This window comes from Acanthopagrus latus, chromosome 2 (assembly GCF_904848185.1).
Source record: "Acanthopagrus latus isolate v.2019 chromosome 2, fAcaLat1.1, whole genome shotgun sequence".
Lineage (NCBI taxonomy): Eukaryota > Metazoa > Chordata > Actinopteri > Spariformes > Sparidae > Acanthopagrus > Acanthopagrus latus.
In genome coordinates, this window is record NC_051040.1 from 874,301 (window position 1) to 890,000 (window position 15,700).

Sequence of the window (15,700 nt, forward strand, 5' to 3'; positions counted from 1 at the left end):
CATTGTGCTGAATTAGCTGTTAGCAGGTCATGTTAGCAGTAAACTCATAGATGTACTGATAACTGTACTGGTTTATGTTCATATGGTAGAAAATGTAAAAACATGAAGATTCTAAGGGGAGTTCTGAATGGTCTTTTATATCAGATTTCTAATAGTGTTTAGCTGGTGCAGCTGTTCTTATTGTCCGGGCGTGTGAAGCCTGAGTGGAGGGCCATGGATATGACATCCTCTGTGGATCTGCTGGTTCTGACTGAACAATGATGAGTTCTGTTAACTTAAAAATCTCAGTTTTAATAATTAGTGTTGCGGACACGTCTCTGCCTCTTCTGGAGCTTCATGTAAATGGTCCCTTGGAGACATGTTGGCTCTAAATCCATCAGCTGATGATGAGTCGTTGGAGCATTAAAGCGTCATCAGTGTTTGCTCAGTGAAAACTGTCCTGATAACATACATGTGAAGCAGCGACTTGATTTCACATCTGAAGTTTTCCATGAATGATTACAGAGAGTCACAGAGCAGCCGTCTGTTAATGTTTCATCACTTTATGTCTTAATGGCCCGTCACCGTGGCAACATGTGACATCAGTGGCTTTATGACTGGGCGGAGCTTCCTGTTGACCCAAGGAGGAGCTCTGACCTCAGTAACAGAACACCTGAAGCTAAATCCTCAGGTAACAAGGGGAGAAGTCCTTCAAAACTTTCCAGGGGCAGATTCAATGATCTTGGCTGTGTTGATGAGCTTTCAAGGGTCCTGGAGGAAGTCCTTGAGGAAGTCCTTGAGTGACTGCTAACTGCGGAAGCATCAGTGTACTGTGGAGGTGAACACATGAGACCGACAGCCAATCAGAAATGAGACTGTTTGGTTGCCATGGCGTTGGTGTGAGGTGAAGTGAGGTGTTTGTTCCCTCGTTAAACTTTACCTTCTGGACCTGTTGGTGTGTGTGTGTGTGTGTGTGTGTGTGTGTGTGTGTGTGTGTGTGTGCTTCATGATTAGAGAACTTTGATCAGCAGATCTTCTGTGCAGCTTTGGTGAACTGATGGTTGCAGGTGTGTTCTTCAGGTGTGTAACTCTAACAGCCGGATCTAATAAACTTAGAGTGGAGACCAGGAAGACGTGACAGTAACATGAAGGATCAGTCGGCTTTCATATTCATCGGTGTAGTCAATAATGTACTGAACAACAAAAAGGCAGACGTAGAGGAGAAACCACATCCTGTCGTCCCCCTCGACCCGTCTGTGTGGGAGGAACCGGTCCGAGCTCGTGGTTCTTCTCTGGTCACTGATGTGTCACTGAGTTAACTGAGCATGTTAATGATTCTGGGTCAACATTTAGCTTTAGATACCAGAGTGTTCATGCACTCACTCACAGACGCTGGTTCAGACATTCACAGTTCCAGTTTCAGAGCGAGGACGGTTCCCTCAGAACACATCATGGTTCTGATTAAAACACCTGGTTCTGTCTCCACAAAATAAACGTACAGTGGTCTCACACTTACAGATGAAGCAGAAACTGCATTTTCATGCAGCTTGTGGTTCTCTTCCTGTGGTTCTGCTCCTGTGGTTCTGTTCCTGTGGTTCTGTTCCTGTGGTTCTGCTCCTGTGGTTCTGTTCTGTGGTTCTGTTCCTGTGGTTCTGTTCCTGTGGTTCTGCTCCTGTGGTTCTGTTCTGTGGTTCTGCTCCTGTGGTTCTGTTCTGTGGTTCTGCTCCTGTGGTTCTGTTCCTGTGGTTCTGCTCCTGTGGTTCTGTTCTGTGGTTCTGCTCCTGTGGTTCTGCTCCTGTGGTTCTGCTCCTGTGGTTCTGTTCCTGTGGTTCTGTTCTGTGGTTCTGTTCCTGTGGTTCTGCTCCTGTGGTTCTGTTCCTGTGGTTCTGTTCCTGTGGTTCTGTTCTGTGGTTCTGTTCCTGTGGTTCTGCTCCTGTGGTTCTGTGTGTTATGTCGTATTTACAGGATGCTGAATGAGTTTTGAATCTAAAATAAAAACACAACAGTGTCTTTGCTTTCTTAGGAACTCATTTATGTTTATGGATCCTCGATGGTTCTGTTGCATCAAATCTTTATTGATTTATTATTTTATTATTTTCTTGTTTTCTTGTTTTATTGATTTATTGATTTTTCTTTTCCATTGTTGTTTGGTTTAGAAACGTATTCTGTCTGTCATCAAAGTGTCCAGTCGAGTTATTGAAACAAGCCGGTTGCTGCTCTGTATATTTCTGATTGATTGATTGATTGATTGATCTCTCTCCCTTCCCTCCCCAGGTTCCCTCCCCGTCCCCCCTCCCCCAGCTCCATCATGCCCATCTTCAAAAACCTCCCAGTGCGCCTGAAAGGCGGCGGTCCGACTCTCGACAACGCTTTGATCCTGCGCAGGATGAGCCTCAACATCAGCCCCCACCATCACAACCCCTTCGACAACGACGACGACGACGGCATCCATGGCAGCGGTGGCCATGGCAACCACTGGTCGCCCGGCAGCTCGCTGCTGGACGGGGACGGCCCGAGGGACCGCAACCCGTTCGAGGACGAGGAGGACGAGAACGAGGCCAACGAGGGCAAGAAGGGGAACGGAGGTGGAGGAGGAGGTTCAGGGAAGGGATCGCTGAAGTTCACGTCCCCGTTGAAGACACTCGGGAAGCTGGGAAAGACTCTGAGGATGTCGGGGAGGAGCAAAGGAAGCGCCACGCCCTCCCCGCAGGGGTCGCTGCAGGGGACGCCTTCACCCTCAACCAAGAAGAAGAGAGGGAGGAGGAGCTCTGAAGGGAGTCTGCTGAGGTAAAGACGGGTTAAAGATGTCCAGTTCAGGTGGAAGAAGAGGGATCACAGGAGTTTGTTGTTGAGGTAGAAAGATCGGGGAACGTTTTTAAGGTATCAAAGGATTCTGGGAGTTTGTCGAGTTGAACGGGAAGGAATGGTTGGAGGGAGGTTTGGTGTATTTTGTGTTGATCAGTCATCTTTTCCTCCGTGTCTCCTCCAGGTTTGCGGGGAAATACCGCGACAGCCTCAGCTCCCGGAAGGAGTTCATCACCAACGGCGAGCTGAACTGTACAGAGAGCGAGTGCGACTCCACCAGCCGCCGTCTGTCCTTCATGAAGATGGTGGGTCTGGGGAAAAAGAAGGAGTCGATGGCCGATCACTCGTCTCAGGGCCCCGAGGAGCAGCCGGTGAAGGAGGAGGTGGTGGAGGAGGTCAAACCCAGAGAGCCGCTGTCAGGTAAGAACACCAAGAGGAAACCTGAGATCAGCTGAGAGACAATAACAACTTATCTCTGGGGAAAAGGACTCGGAAGCTGCCAATGGAGGCCGGGTGGATGCCGGGTGGAGGCCGGGTGGAGGCCGGGTGGAGGCCGGGTGGATGCCGGGTGGATGCCGGGTGGAGGCCGGGTGGAGGCCGGGTGGATGCCGGGTGGATGCCGGGTGGAGGCTGGGTGGAGGCCGGGTGGAGGCCGGGTGGAGGCTGGGTGGAGGCCGGGTGGAGGCCGGGTGGAGGCCGGGTGGAGGCCGGGTGGATGCCGGGTGGATGCCGGGTGGAGGCCGGGTGGAGGCTGGGTTTATAAATGAAGTGTGGCAGCAGTGACAGCTTCCTGCTGAACGCCCGGATCAGACAGCTCCACAAGTTAAAACCAGAACAACCTCAGTCCGATCTGAGTCCTTCAGAATCTGTCAGTCTTTAGCTGGATCAGGATTCTGTGGTTTGTGCTGGTTGATAGAGGACATGTTGAAAACGATGGGTGGTGAATTATTTTAGAGGCATTTTCAATAAATCAAAGGATCTGAGGAGAATGGAACCAGCCCAGTGGTTTACTTGGTCCTTGGTCCCATTAACTTCGCCCCCAGCCTGTAATGATGTGAGCTGTTTTGACCTGAACCTGGATCCATGTTGGACTGGGTCCAAATTATACTAAATCCAGTTGGTTCACTCTGGATCATGTCCAGCTTTCTTCTGGTCGGCTCAGATGGTTTTGCTCCGGCCCAGTCGTGGTTGACATGATGACTCTCACAGTCTTGTTCTGGTTCATTGCATCAGAGCTGCTTCACAAATCAGATGATGAAGATGAGAAACAGTTTCATGATGTTGATACAAAGAGTCAGAGAGAACCAGGACGGACGTGTTGCCTCGGTTCTGGATCTGTCTGGATCTGAAGTCGGATCATCACATTCAGTTGAGCTTTGATTTGAAGTTTTCACAGCAGACAGATCGACTCCCTCGCTGCTCTCGTGTTCTCGTACAGGCGAACTGATGTCGTCACCGTCTGCAGACAGGCTGCAGGCTTATAGACCCAACAGACAGACAGTCAGTCAGTCAGTCAGACAGACAGACAGTCAGTCAGACAGACAGACAGTCAGTCAGTCAGAGAGACAGACAGACAGTCAGTCAGACAGACAGTCAGACAGACAGACAGACAGACAGAGAGACAGACAGTCAGACAGAGAGACAGACAGACAGACAGACAGACAGACAGACAGACAGTCAGACAGACAGACAGACAGTCAGTCAGACAGAGAGACAGTCAGACAGAGAGACAGACAGTCAGTCAGACAGACAGTCAGACAGTCAGACAGACAGACAGTCAGACAGACAGACAGACAGACAGTCAGACAGACAGAGAGACAGACAGTCAGACAGACAGAGAGACAGACAGTCAGAGAGACAGACAGACAGTCAGTCAGACAGAGAGACAGTCAGACAGAGAGACAGACAGTCAGTCAGACAGACAGACAGTCAGACAGAGAGACAGTCAGTCAGACAGACAGACAGACAGACAGAGAGACAGACAGTCAGACAGTCAGAGAGACAGACAGACAGTCAGTCAGACAGACAGACAGTCAGACAGACAGAGAGACAGACAGTCAGTCAGACAGACAGTCAGACAGTCAGACAGACAGTCAGACAGACAGAGAGACAGACAGTCAGTCAGACAGACAGTCAGACAGACAGTCAGACAGACAGTCAGACAGACAGACAGACAGTCAGACAGACAGTCAGACAGTCAGAGAGACAGACAGACAGACAGTCAGTCAGACAGTCAGACAGACAGTCAGTCAGACAGACAGACAGACAGTCAGACAGACAGTCAGACAGTCAGAGAGACAGACAGACAGACAGTCAGTCAGACAGTCAGACAGTCAGACAGACAGACAGACAGACAGTCAGACAGTCAGACAGACAGACAGACAGTCAGTCAGACAGACAGACAGACAGACAGGTTGGTGAAGGTGACCTCTGTCCAGCTGAGTTGCATTCAGATGCTGTAATTTTTACAGGAGTTTCCACAAGGACGCTGGAATGTGTCTGGGAAGTGTGTGTGTGTGTGTGTGTGTGTGTGTGATATCATAAGTATTGGGCCGGTCCTGGAAACTGGAAACTTTTTAAGGGCGTCTATTGTTTATTGCACCCTGTTTACCCTGCTGTTCTGTAATGAATGATTGGACTGTGTGTGTGTGTGTGTGTGTGTGTGTGTGTGTGTGTGTGTGTGTGTGTGTATGTGTGCTCAGTTCCTCCACACCCTTGTTTACATGTTAAAACAGTTACTGTACAATTCCCACTGTGTCACAATTAATATATTTATGTATAGAGGCTGTAACTAACCGCCACTGACAGTCCTTGACTCTGATTGGTTGGAGGGAGTGTGTAGAGATTGGGCACACGTCTCATTTCTGTCACCAGAACCACCAGAACCACCAGAACCACCACGCCTGCTGCTATGTGAAAGCATTTACTCCCCCAAAGAATGAAGGACAGTATACAGCGACATGTGAGTCGTCAGGCTGTCTGGTCCATACATGTCCATCTGTGACATCACAGGGGAGTGATGTGATGTCACTGATTAAATGACACGTGAGCCGATTGTGTCAGCAGACCAAAGCAAATCAGAAATAAATCTCTGAGATGATGTAACTACAACTTTTACTGTGAAAAAATATGAACCTAACTTAAAACAACTGCTTTTTGAATGGAGTCTGGTTTAGCCAGGAGAAGAGGGTATAACAACTTTAACATTAAACCTTCAACTTCACAGAAAAATCTCAAATGTAATTAAAGAGAACACATCGCATCAGTGACACACTCAGCTGTTATTACTGTAGTCACACACACACACACACGCACACGCACACACACACACTGGACCTCTCTAACGTCCTTCAGGTAAAGGTGAGAGTGGGACTGATTACAGGTTCACTCAGAGGCTATCAGAGAAGGTCTCCATGTTCAGGTGACGACTTGTTTTCAGGTGCTGCTAAACCCCCGTATCAGCAGATCAGGTGTGTGTGTGTGTGTGTGTGCGTGTGCGGGGGTGTGTGTGTGTGTGTGTGTGTGCGTGTGTGTGTGTGTGTGTGTGTGTGTGTGTGTTGGGTCATCACTGTTTGTACCTGCATCACTGTTATGTTCCATTTACACAAACAACACACACATCCCTGCAGGGTGGGTCGTGGTGCTGCATCACTGGCAGGTGATGATTTCTGACTGATCTTATCTGAATCAGCTCAGATCAGGAAGAAGATCCACAGCTGCTCAACGAAACTGGGACTCTTTAAAAAGGAGTTTCTGTTGACAAGCAGCAACGTTAGAAAACCAAACACAGAGTCACAGCAGAGGCCCAGAGAACAACGTGGAACAGCTGAAACTTCACACCTGAAAACATCTGCACCTTAAATCCTGTGGTGCGTTCAGGTGTCTCGTCCCTTCTGTGGTGCGTTCAGGTGTGTTGCCCTCATGTGGTGCGTTCAGGTGTGTTGCCCTCATGTGGTGCGGTCAGGCGTTTATCTCTCCTGTGGTGCGTTCAGGTGACCTCAGTTCGACTCTGTGCTGCAGCTGGTTGTTGCTTCATGCATTGTGGCTCTCCTGCCAGCATGCAGAGCTCACAGATAAACATCACTCTCTCTTCTTCACAGTGAAGAGAAGCGTTTTCATCCTCCTTCACTCTGTGATGATTATCAGGAGATGATCGTGTTCTCTGTGTCTTCGTTAAATAAATCTTAATACAGCGGTTCTGACACCATCAGTACCTGATGTCCATGTGTGGAGGTAAAGTGTTCTGTTACGTGAAAGAACAGAAGAACAAAGACGACTTGTTCTGTAACTCAGACGTGTTGAAACACACGCTGAGGACACTCGCCGACCCGCAAACAAATCACTTGTTGTGTTGTTAACGTTCCAGCTTTGCACCAGACCCAGTTCTTTGTTGTACAGAACATGTGGTTCCACAGCTGGGATGTTCTGCGGTCAGACGCCCTCATGGACAAGAACAGTTGTTATGAAATCAAATACTTGTCAGAGCTTCTGTTTAGAGAAACTCTCATCTGTCTGTGTGTGTGTGTGTGTGTGTTTGTGTCTGCATGTGTGTGCGTGTGTGTGTGTCTGCATGTTTGTGTGTGTGTGTCTGCATGTGTGTGTGTTTGTGTTTGTGTGTGTCTGCATGTGTATGTGTGTGTCTGCATGTGTGTGCGTGTGTGTGTCTGCATGTGTGTGCGTGTGTGTGTCTGCATGTGTGTGTGTGTGTGTGTGTGTGTGCTGCAGACGTTTGATTAATTTTGTTTTTGCTTAAAAATAAGTGATTTTTTGCATCTGCTGCCGACAGTAATCTGATTACTGTTACTTGGCTTTAACATCAGATACTTGAAGACTTTAACTCGAGTGCTTCTCACATGTTTGAGTATTTTATCACGTATCTTTGCTCTGACTGGAGTTGGACAGTGGTGGATGTGAGGAGGATCACTGATAGGCTGACTGTGGCTCTTAATTCTCTTCAGGTCCTCTCTGATTGGTTGACTCACGCTGACTAAACATATAACAAAATGCATCTTGCAAAAGTTTGTGTTCTCAGAACTTTTCACCGGAGCGTCAAACTGTAGACGTCAGGCTGCTTGGAGTCGAGCTGAAGACAGAGTGTCCTCCACGCCGCTGACCTCTACACGACCGTGAGGCTGGAACAGACTCAGCGACCTGTTGAAGAGCGTCGATTCAGTTACATAACCACAGAGCCGATAAGAGGCTCGTGTTCAGGCCCGTCAGGACCCGTCAACGATCAGCACCTCCTCCTGAACGGCTATAAAACTGTTAGCGGGCAGATATCAGCTGCTGGAGGACTTCCTGTCACAGAGCGCAGCCGACGCTTCTCGCTGCTGATAGTCAGTTAAATTTAGACGATTCTGAAGCAGCTTCACTCTGACGGACACACTCGAGTGTGAAGAGAGAAATAACTCAGATGTTTCCCTCCAGATGTTAGAGGACATGTTGGCTTGTTCAGACACCAGCAGAATCATCAGGATCAAATCGTTTCTTGCTGTGAAAATGAAAATTGTTGCGCAAATATGATGATTCACACGAATCTTGAGTCATGTCACGATCATAACATCTGTCAGACTGAGCACTGTCAGATTTGTTTGTAATATCGTGCAGCCCGATGAGATCGTGTGTGTGTGTGTGTGTGTGTGTGTGTGTGTGTGTGTGAAGAATTCACCCTGAAGAAGTCAAGAAGCAGAATCTCTGGACAGGAAACAGATTGAACTGTCAGAGGAAATTTAATCCAGCTGTGCAAGCTGCAGGACAATCCTCCACTACATATTAAATATTCTGTCATGAGAGGACAGAGAAGTGAAGCATCTGAAGACTTCAGCAGAGACAGAACCAGAACCACAGCGACCCGCAGCAGAAACTCTGCAGACATCACTGAACCAAAAGAGCTGAGAGCAGAAAAATGTGGAAGAGGAGCTCCGATTACACCCTGACAATACTGCTACTGTTCACACACACACACACACACACACACACACACACACACACACACACACACACACACACACGCACACACACGCACACACACACACACGTGTCATGTATTTTAAAGGTACATATAAAAGCCTCTCTCTCCTCCAGGTGTGTCTGAGCAGGTAGAATGTGAGATTTCCTGACTCAGCAGCATCTTCAGTTTCACACTGAGAGTCACACAATTGTTTCCTCCAGTACAGTAACAGAGTTCAGGCTCTGACATGGACTCAGAGTATCAGAGTAAAAAGTCTCCCTCTGAAGGACATTTGTGCTCAAAGCTAACTGAAGCTCACGTCATATTAATAGAATTCAAAGACTATTAAAGTTAAAGGTAGAATCAGTAGGATTTATCCCAGCTGTTCCTGAACGCACCACAAAGACAGTTGATTGTTGAGTCTCATTCCCAGGACGTCAAATAGACACATGTTGGGTTGGTAAAGCGTCCCGAGCAGCAACAAAGAGAGAAAATCAGAAACTCTCTGAATTCACCTCAGATGCATCAAACTAAAGTAACGAGGCTGTTCTGACGCTGAGAGGAGGAGAAAGTTCAGGTGTAGAGAGGAGAAGCCACACAGAGACTCAGAGGACACATACAGGAGACATGTACTGAAGGAGAGAAATGAAGTATTTGTACTCATTATCTCACATCACTACTGAAACTTCACGTCACATCAACATGACGTCAAACATCTGTGGAAACTGAAGCTGATCAGCCAGATGTTTGACCTGGTGGAGACCAAACCAAAGCCCGTTCAGTCCCTGAGTCTAAAGTTTTTGTGGTTAGGACTCCCACAATCCTCCCACTGCTCTGCTCTTGGTCGTGGTTCTGGTGGTTCTGGTGGTTCTGGTGTTGGTTGTGGTTTGAGGAATTGGGTGGAGGTGGGCGGGGCTTTGTCCACCCAGCTGGAACAGATTTCCTCTGAATGTTGAAGCTGAACAATAAGAGCTGTGTTTCTGAGTCAAGGAGCACCGACACGATGTATATGGTGGGTGTGTGTGTGTGTGTGTGTGTGTGTGTGTGTGTTGTTATAGGTGTGTTTTACGAGCTCCAGTGTCGTCTGGTTTAAAGGTGCTCAAAGTGCTGATGAATCACCTTGCAGTGGTCACACCCTGAGTGTGTGTGTGTGTGTGTGTGTGTGTGTGTGTGTGTGTGTGTGTGTGTGTGTGTGTGTGTGTGTGTGTGTGTGTGTGTGTGTGTGTGTGTGTTACGACCTCTCCCCAGTGGTCTTATTAAAACTGACCTCCATTCTGTTTTGCAGGTCTGTCAGTCAGAGTGTATTTTATGAACAGATTCGTGTTCAAATAAGAAATGATTAAAGTGGGATGACACCAGATATCAACCAACATTGATTCAAGTGAGGAACAGGACAAACAGACTCCATGTTTCTACACACAGACAGAAAGAAGTTCATGTAGAACATCTGCTGAATTAACAAGAAGGTCCAAATACTGCAGAATGAGTCAGAGACAGAGTTTCACAGAGTTTATAAAGTGTCTCCAACTCAACAACTCACTAAACTGACACATTTGTTAAGGGAGTCTGGGGACTTTCTCCACGGGGACAAAGAAGTCGCCTATATTGTTCCTGTTTAGTGTCTTTGTAACATGTGACATGTTTAGATCAACAACATGTTTCTTCTTTCATAAATGGAGTGTAAATGGTGAAATCAGTGTAAACAGTGTGTTCAAACAGCTGATCAATGTTGGCAGGTAAGACTTTAACACTTTAGCCACAGAAGCAGACAGGCTGGTACAGACATGCTGCCACAAACTGACACTTTTTACAAGGAGACAAACAACTTCAGCTTCTGGTTTAATGCTGAATTTACAACAAGGACACAATGAGTCAGAATCTGTCAGAGACACAGTTTCATAGTGTTTATAAAGTTTGTTTTAACTCAACAACTCTTAAAATCACTACATTTGTTTAGGGAGTCTGGTGATGCTGTGGTGTTGTTAACCTGTGATCACATTACTCAGGGGTGGATGTTGACAGCAGGTCTGAACCGGGCCTGAAAGGAGAGTTGAGCTGAGGCTTCAGCCGGTCAGGTAGAGAAGATGCGCACACACACTTCCTGACAGCAGCTTTACTCCTGAACCTGAACTGTGAGGATGTGCAGGGTTTAATACTGTGACCTCTGACCTCTGCTCCGCTCTGCTGCAGGAACTAAACTGCTGAAACAAACATGAAACATAAAGACTGAAATAAGTTCAAAGCTGAGATGTTCCTTCACATTGTTCTGTTTGTAGAGATCATCTTCCTCTGGGCTGTCACTGTGTGTGTGTGCGTGTGTGCGTGTGTGCGTGTGTGCGTGTGTGCGTGTGTGCGTGTGTGTGTGTGTGTGTGTTTCTCTTCCTCTGTCGGCACTGAGGTGGACGACCGAGGCAACATCTGGAGGCTTCACATCCTCACTCGCTCTCACTGACACCCACACACACAAACAGAAAACAGCCCTGTGCCATACAGGAGGCTTTTATTTTGAAAGTGTAGCCCTGAAGAAGCTCTCCTGTGACACAGCAGTTGAAGCAGGAGGTGGCATCACTTCCTGTTCATACTTCCTGATGTGACAGTCATTATTATCTGGCTGCTGTGATGAATAACTGAGTCATATTCCCCCTCTAAATATTCTGCGTCATTTCTGTTTCTGTAAACTGTATTTGATAATGTTTTTCTTCAAACTCACCTCATCAGTTGTGTTTTTATCTGAAACATATTGATGTGAGTCAGTGTGACTTCCCCTCTCTGAAGAGATACTCATCTCTGATGTTCATCCAGAGTGAACATCCATAAATCCATTTAGAAATCAGAGACAAAAGACCATTCAGAACTCCCCCGAGGATCTTCATGTTTAACTTTTCTTCAGTATTAAACTGATCCAGTGACAGTTGTCAGTACAGCCATGAGTTCACTGCAAACAGGAGCTGCTGACTGCTAATTCGGCACATTTTGAATAAAAAATTATTTGCTGACATTTTCAGCAGGGTAGTGGCTAGAAGTAGCTGTGTGAACAGCACAGGGCTGCAGCTACTGATTACAGTCACGATGAATCATTTTGTCCATAAAATCAAAACAAATGTGAAAAACACTCATCAGAACTTCCCAGGGTCCACTTAGACATCATAGAAAGAAGATGCTTCTGAATGCAGAACTCTGAATATCTTCATGATTTTATGTTTTCTTCAGTATTAAAGTGATCCACGGGTGTCGTTTAGCTCAGTGCGTAGAGCAGCTTCCCATGTACAGAGGCTGTGTCCTCGCTGCAGTGGCCCCAGGCTCCAGCCCCGGCCTGGGGCCCTTTGCTACGTGTCACTCCCCCTCTCTCTCAACCTGTTTCCTGTCAGATCTTCAGCTGTTCTGTCAATAAAAGCCAAAAAGGCAAACAAAAATATGCTTTATACTAAAATGATGCACAAGTTCACTACAAGCAAGAGCTGCTAACAGCTGGTTCAGTGCACTTATAATCATACTGGCTCTCAATTAGGCCAGTACGTTCGTCTTTCTATCCATCAAACGAGCTACAATGTTTCTGACGGCCTCAATTTTACACAATTTCATCAAACTTGTGAACCGGTTATGATAAACTCTGAGGAGAGTGATCATTTGTTTGGTGCGCCTGAGTCGTGACTCCTCTGACAGCTCTATGATCTCAGCCTGCTCTCTCTAAATGTCCCTCTGATGGCTGTGACATCATCAGCTGACATCACAGCCCTGACAGTTTGAGAGGATCCTCCCTGAACAGCTTCAGTAAACACTGACCTCAGACCAGCCCTGCTGTCCCGGGAGGACCACAGAGTAAACTCACTGGATGTCATCATAGCACAGAACACGTTGCTGTCATTTTCACACCCAGCGTTCATTTTATGTAGATGATAATGAACGCACACTCACCTTAAGATGAGGTGTGGTCAAGCATCGCCATGTTGAGGCAGCAGGTAGTGACGGCGCTGCAGACCAGGAGAGGCTGCGTCCAGTCAGTGATGTCTCTGCAACAACATGTAGTTATAAACTGGACAGGACAGATGAAACTCTCCAGAGGAAACCGCAGTGTAACTGAATATTATGAGGAGTCAGCTCTGATGGAGCTCAGGATTTACACACACACACACACACACACACACACACATGGATTTCAACCAAACAAAAAGGCAAAAAGTTTCTCAAACAGCTGTACAGAATATTTAGCTCTGATCTGTTTCCCTGAAGTCGAGAACGGATCAGTGATACTGTGGGAACCTCCGTCCCTCCGTCTCCCTGAGGGCTGCTTTGATGTTTGAATCAAACGAACCACCTCCAGAGTGCTGTCGGCTCAGCAGTGGGTGTTGTGGGTGCTGAAGTTTTCCTTTTGATGAGCAGCTGTTAATGCTAATCAGTCAGAATGAAGAGCTTTCTTTGTGGAGAGTCTGACCTCTGAGGTCTCCAAAGGTTTCACAATGACAGCAGAGATTTTGTGCGGTGGTGGGAGAAGAACCAGAGTGTAGAAACACTCTGTTCCAAGTGAAAGTCCTGGATTAAAAATCATATTTATCGTCAAAATGATCCAAATAATGACTCTGTTGTTTGGCTTTCCTCCAGTCCTGGAAATCCTGCAGCTGGTGAAGAAGCGGGACCTGGTCCTGGCTGACACACACATCCTGGAGCTGGAGCAGGAGTGTAACGAGTCCGCCGCCGCAGAACGTGGCGCCGCGCCGCAGCCGGAGGACGCCAGCGCGAGCATGAAAGATGGCGGGCGGAGGAAGGCGAAGGACGTGGAGCTGCTGTACGAGGAGCTGCAGAAGGAGCTGTGGGCCGTCGTCAGGGAGTCTCTGCGCTCCCCGACAGCCGGGCCGAACCTAGGCCTGGTGGTTCAGGTCAGTGCTGAACAGCAGGGATGAGAAATCAAAGTAATACTTCAAATGAAATAAATCTATAAATAAAGAGAGTAGATGTAGTTAGTTGGGGCTCAGGTGTCTGTTGGACTTCCTGCGTGCAGGTGCTGCAGCATGAGGAGCAGGTCGATAAGGACTGGGCCCTCAGTGAGACGGTGGTGCCCGGCGGCCCGAGGCCTCGTCGTCTGAAGCAGAGGTGGAAGGAGGCGGTGGAGGTGGCCGCAGACGGCTCTCTGCCTCAGAGAGCAGAGTTCACAGCTGGAGAACTGGATCGGTACCTGGACCGCCTCCGGGCCCGGGTGGTGGAGGACTTGGGGGCCGCAAAGAGGAACGTGGTGTCCATTTACCCTGACGAGTACGAGCCCTTCCAGGTGAGAACACAGCTGGAATCTGAAAAGATGAGGCTCATTCGTTTTAAGATTCGCCTGCTGCTCAGCTCTTTAACCTTCGACCTTCGACCCGTCAGGTGTACGTGCAGAGCTACCACCAGGCGGTTGCTCGGCGACTGCAGGCCATCACCGACAACCAGCTGGAGATCACCGACATCTACTCTCTGCTGGACTGGCTGCACAACATATACAACAGGTACACACACGGGCGGTGTGATCCAATCAGACGGCAGCAGAGTCCTGTACGGTGTCACTGATTTTGAACATTTTAGATTTGATCAGAAATCTTGTTGGTGGGCTGTCAATGATCTCAGTGGCAGAAGTGTTAAACCCAGACACACTGAAAGCTCGCGACATATTAATGAGCTGACCTGAAGTCTGTCTCTCAGCCGACATCACTGTTCATGAAGATGAATGAAGAACAATGTGATCAAATCTCCAGGACAGAAATAAATAAGAGTCTCTCTCTGGCTCACTGGCTGCTGCATACACATGACAATCAGTGAGTCATTTACCAAAGTCTTCAGCGTGATATTTCCATCTCATCATCACTCCCTCCCTCCCTCTCTCTCTTTAGGTCGCTCTTTTTCGTCAACAGGAAGCCGACAGCTCGACTCTGTTCTTTAATAAACAACGAGAATGATCCCTGTAGCATCCTGATGTTAATAAGGTTTCCTCAGGGACATATTGTCCTTTAATAAGGCCATGAAAAGACTCAAGAGCAAATCATTTGTATTAAAAGAAGTTTAGATTGGAATATGAATGGTGATAAAAACTATTTATATAGTTTTATATTATATACAGGACTTCTTCTGCACCCTGAACTGGGTTTAGTCTCCAGTTCCTGAGTTGCTTCATAGGTTCTCAGTCCCCCGGGAGACTTCCTGTGAGACTACATGACATTGTGTTTTGTGTGTGTGTTGTTTCAGAGACGTTCTGGGGACGGTGTGTATCACGAGTCCGTTCAGCCGCTCTGAGCTCTGTCCTCTGCTGCCGTCAGAGACCGTGGACCGCCTGGAGCTGGACTGTCTCAACTCTGTCCGGGTGAGACAGAAATCCAGACCACACCATAAAGAAAGCAACAAAATAAAAGAGAGGACAAAGAAAGAGGGAGAAACACTTTGTTGGATTGTGTCTTTAAAATGTTTGTGGTCTTCTCCTTCATTCTTTTTAATGTATTGGGGAAAACAATTGTCAATGAACGCAACATCTGATAAATTCTATCAGGTGTTAGCATGATGCTACAGGCTACACAGTGCCTGGCCTGCATGTTTCTGATTGGCTGAAGCAGTAGCGGACGTCAGGTAACATGTGTTGAATGTGAGGTGCGTTTGTTTTGACCCCTGGTGTCTCCCTGAGCAGGCCAAAGTGACCACGGAGCTGAGTCAAGTCCTGGACGAGGAGGAGAAGAGGTGGATGGAGTCGCTGCACATCGAGGAGTACCAGATTACTCTGGCCAAGACTGTCATACAGGTACAGACCCCCCCCCCCCCCCCCACACACACACACACACACTGTTACCATGGTTACTGCAGGTGTGTTTCCTGTCAGTTTAAATAAAGATTATTGAATCAGAGTGTTGCATAACGCTGTGTTTTATAAACTGATTGTTTTCTGAGTATTTCCTTCAACCGCGGCCAAAGTCAACACCAAACACTTCCTCACACACACACACACACACACAC

At 47.6% G+C, this 15,700-nt stretch overlaps 1 protein-coding gene across 2 annotated transcripts in view; it reads left to right on the forward strand.

Moving 5' to 3' along the window:
• exoc3l2b (exocyst complex component 3-like 2b) overlaps positions 1-15,700 on the forward strand; it is a 36,438-nt gene that overhangs the window by 13,891 nt on the left and 6,847 nt on the right. For both annotated transcript variants that reach the window (XM_037124945.1, XM_037124937.1), the window contains exons 2-8: positions 2,254-2,766; positions 2,969-3,204; positions 13,334-13,608; positions 13,731-13,997; positions 14,093-14,211; positions 14,945-15,059; positions 15,378-15,488. In XM_037124945.1, coding sequence (XP_036980840.1) covers positions 2,288-2,766; positions 2,969-3,204; positions 13,334-13,608; positions 13,731-13,997; positions 14,093-14,211; positions 14,945-15,059; positions 15,378-15,488 — 1,602 coding nt within the window. In that variant the 5' untranslated portion in view covers positions 2,254-2,287. The remainder of the gene's footprint in view (positions 1-2,253; positions 2,767-2,968; positions 3,205-13,333; positions 13,609-13,730; positions 13,998-14,092; positions 14,212-14,944; positions 15,060-15,377; positions 15,489-15,700) is intronic.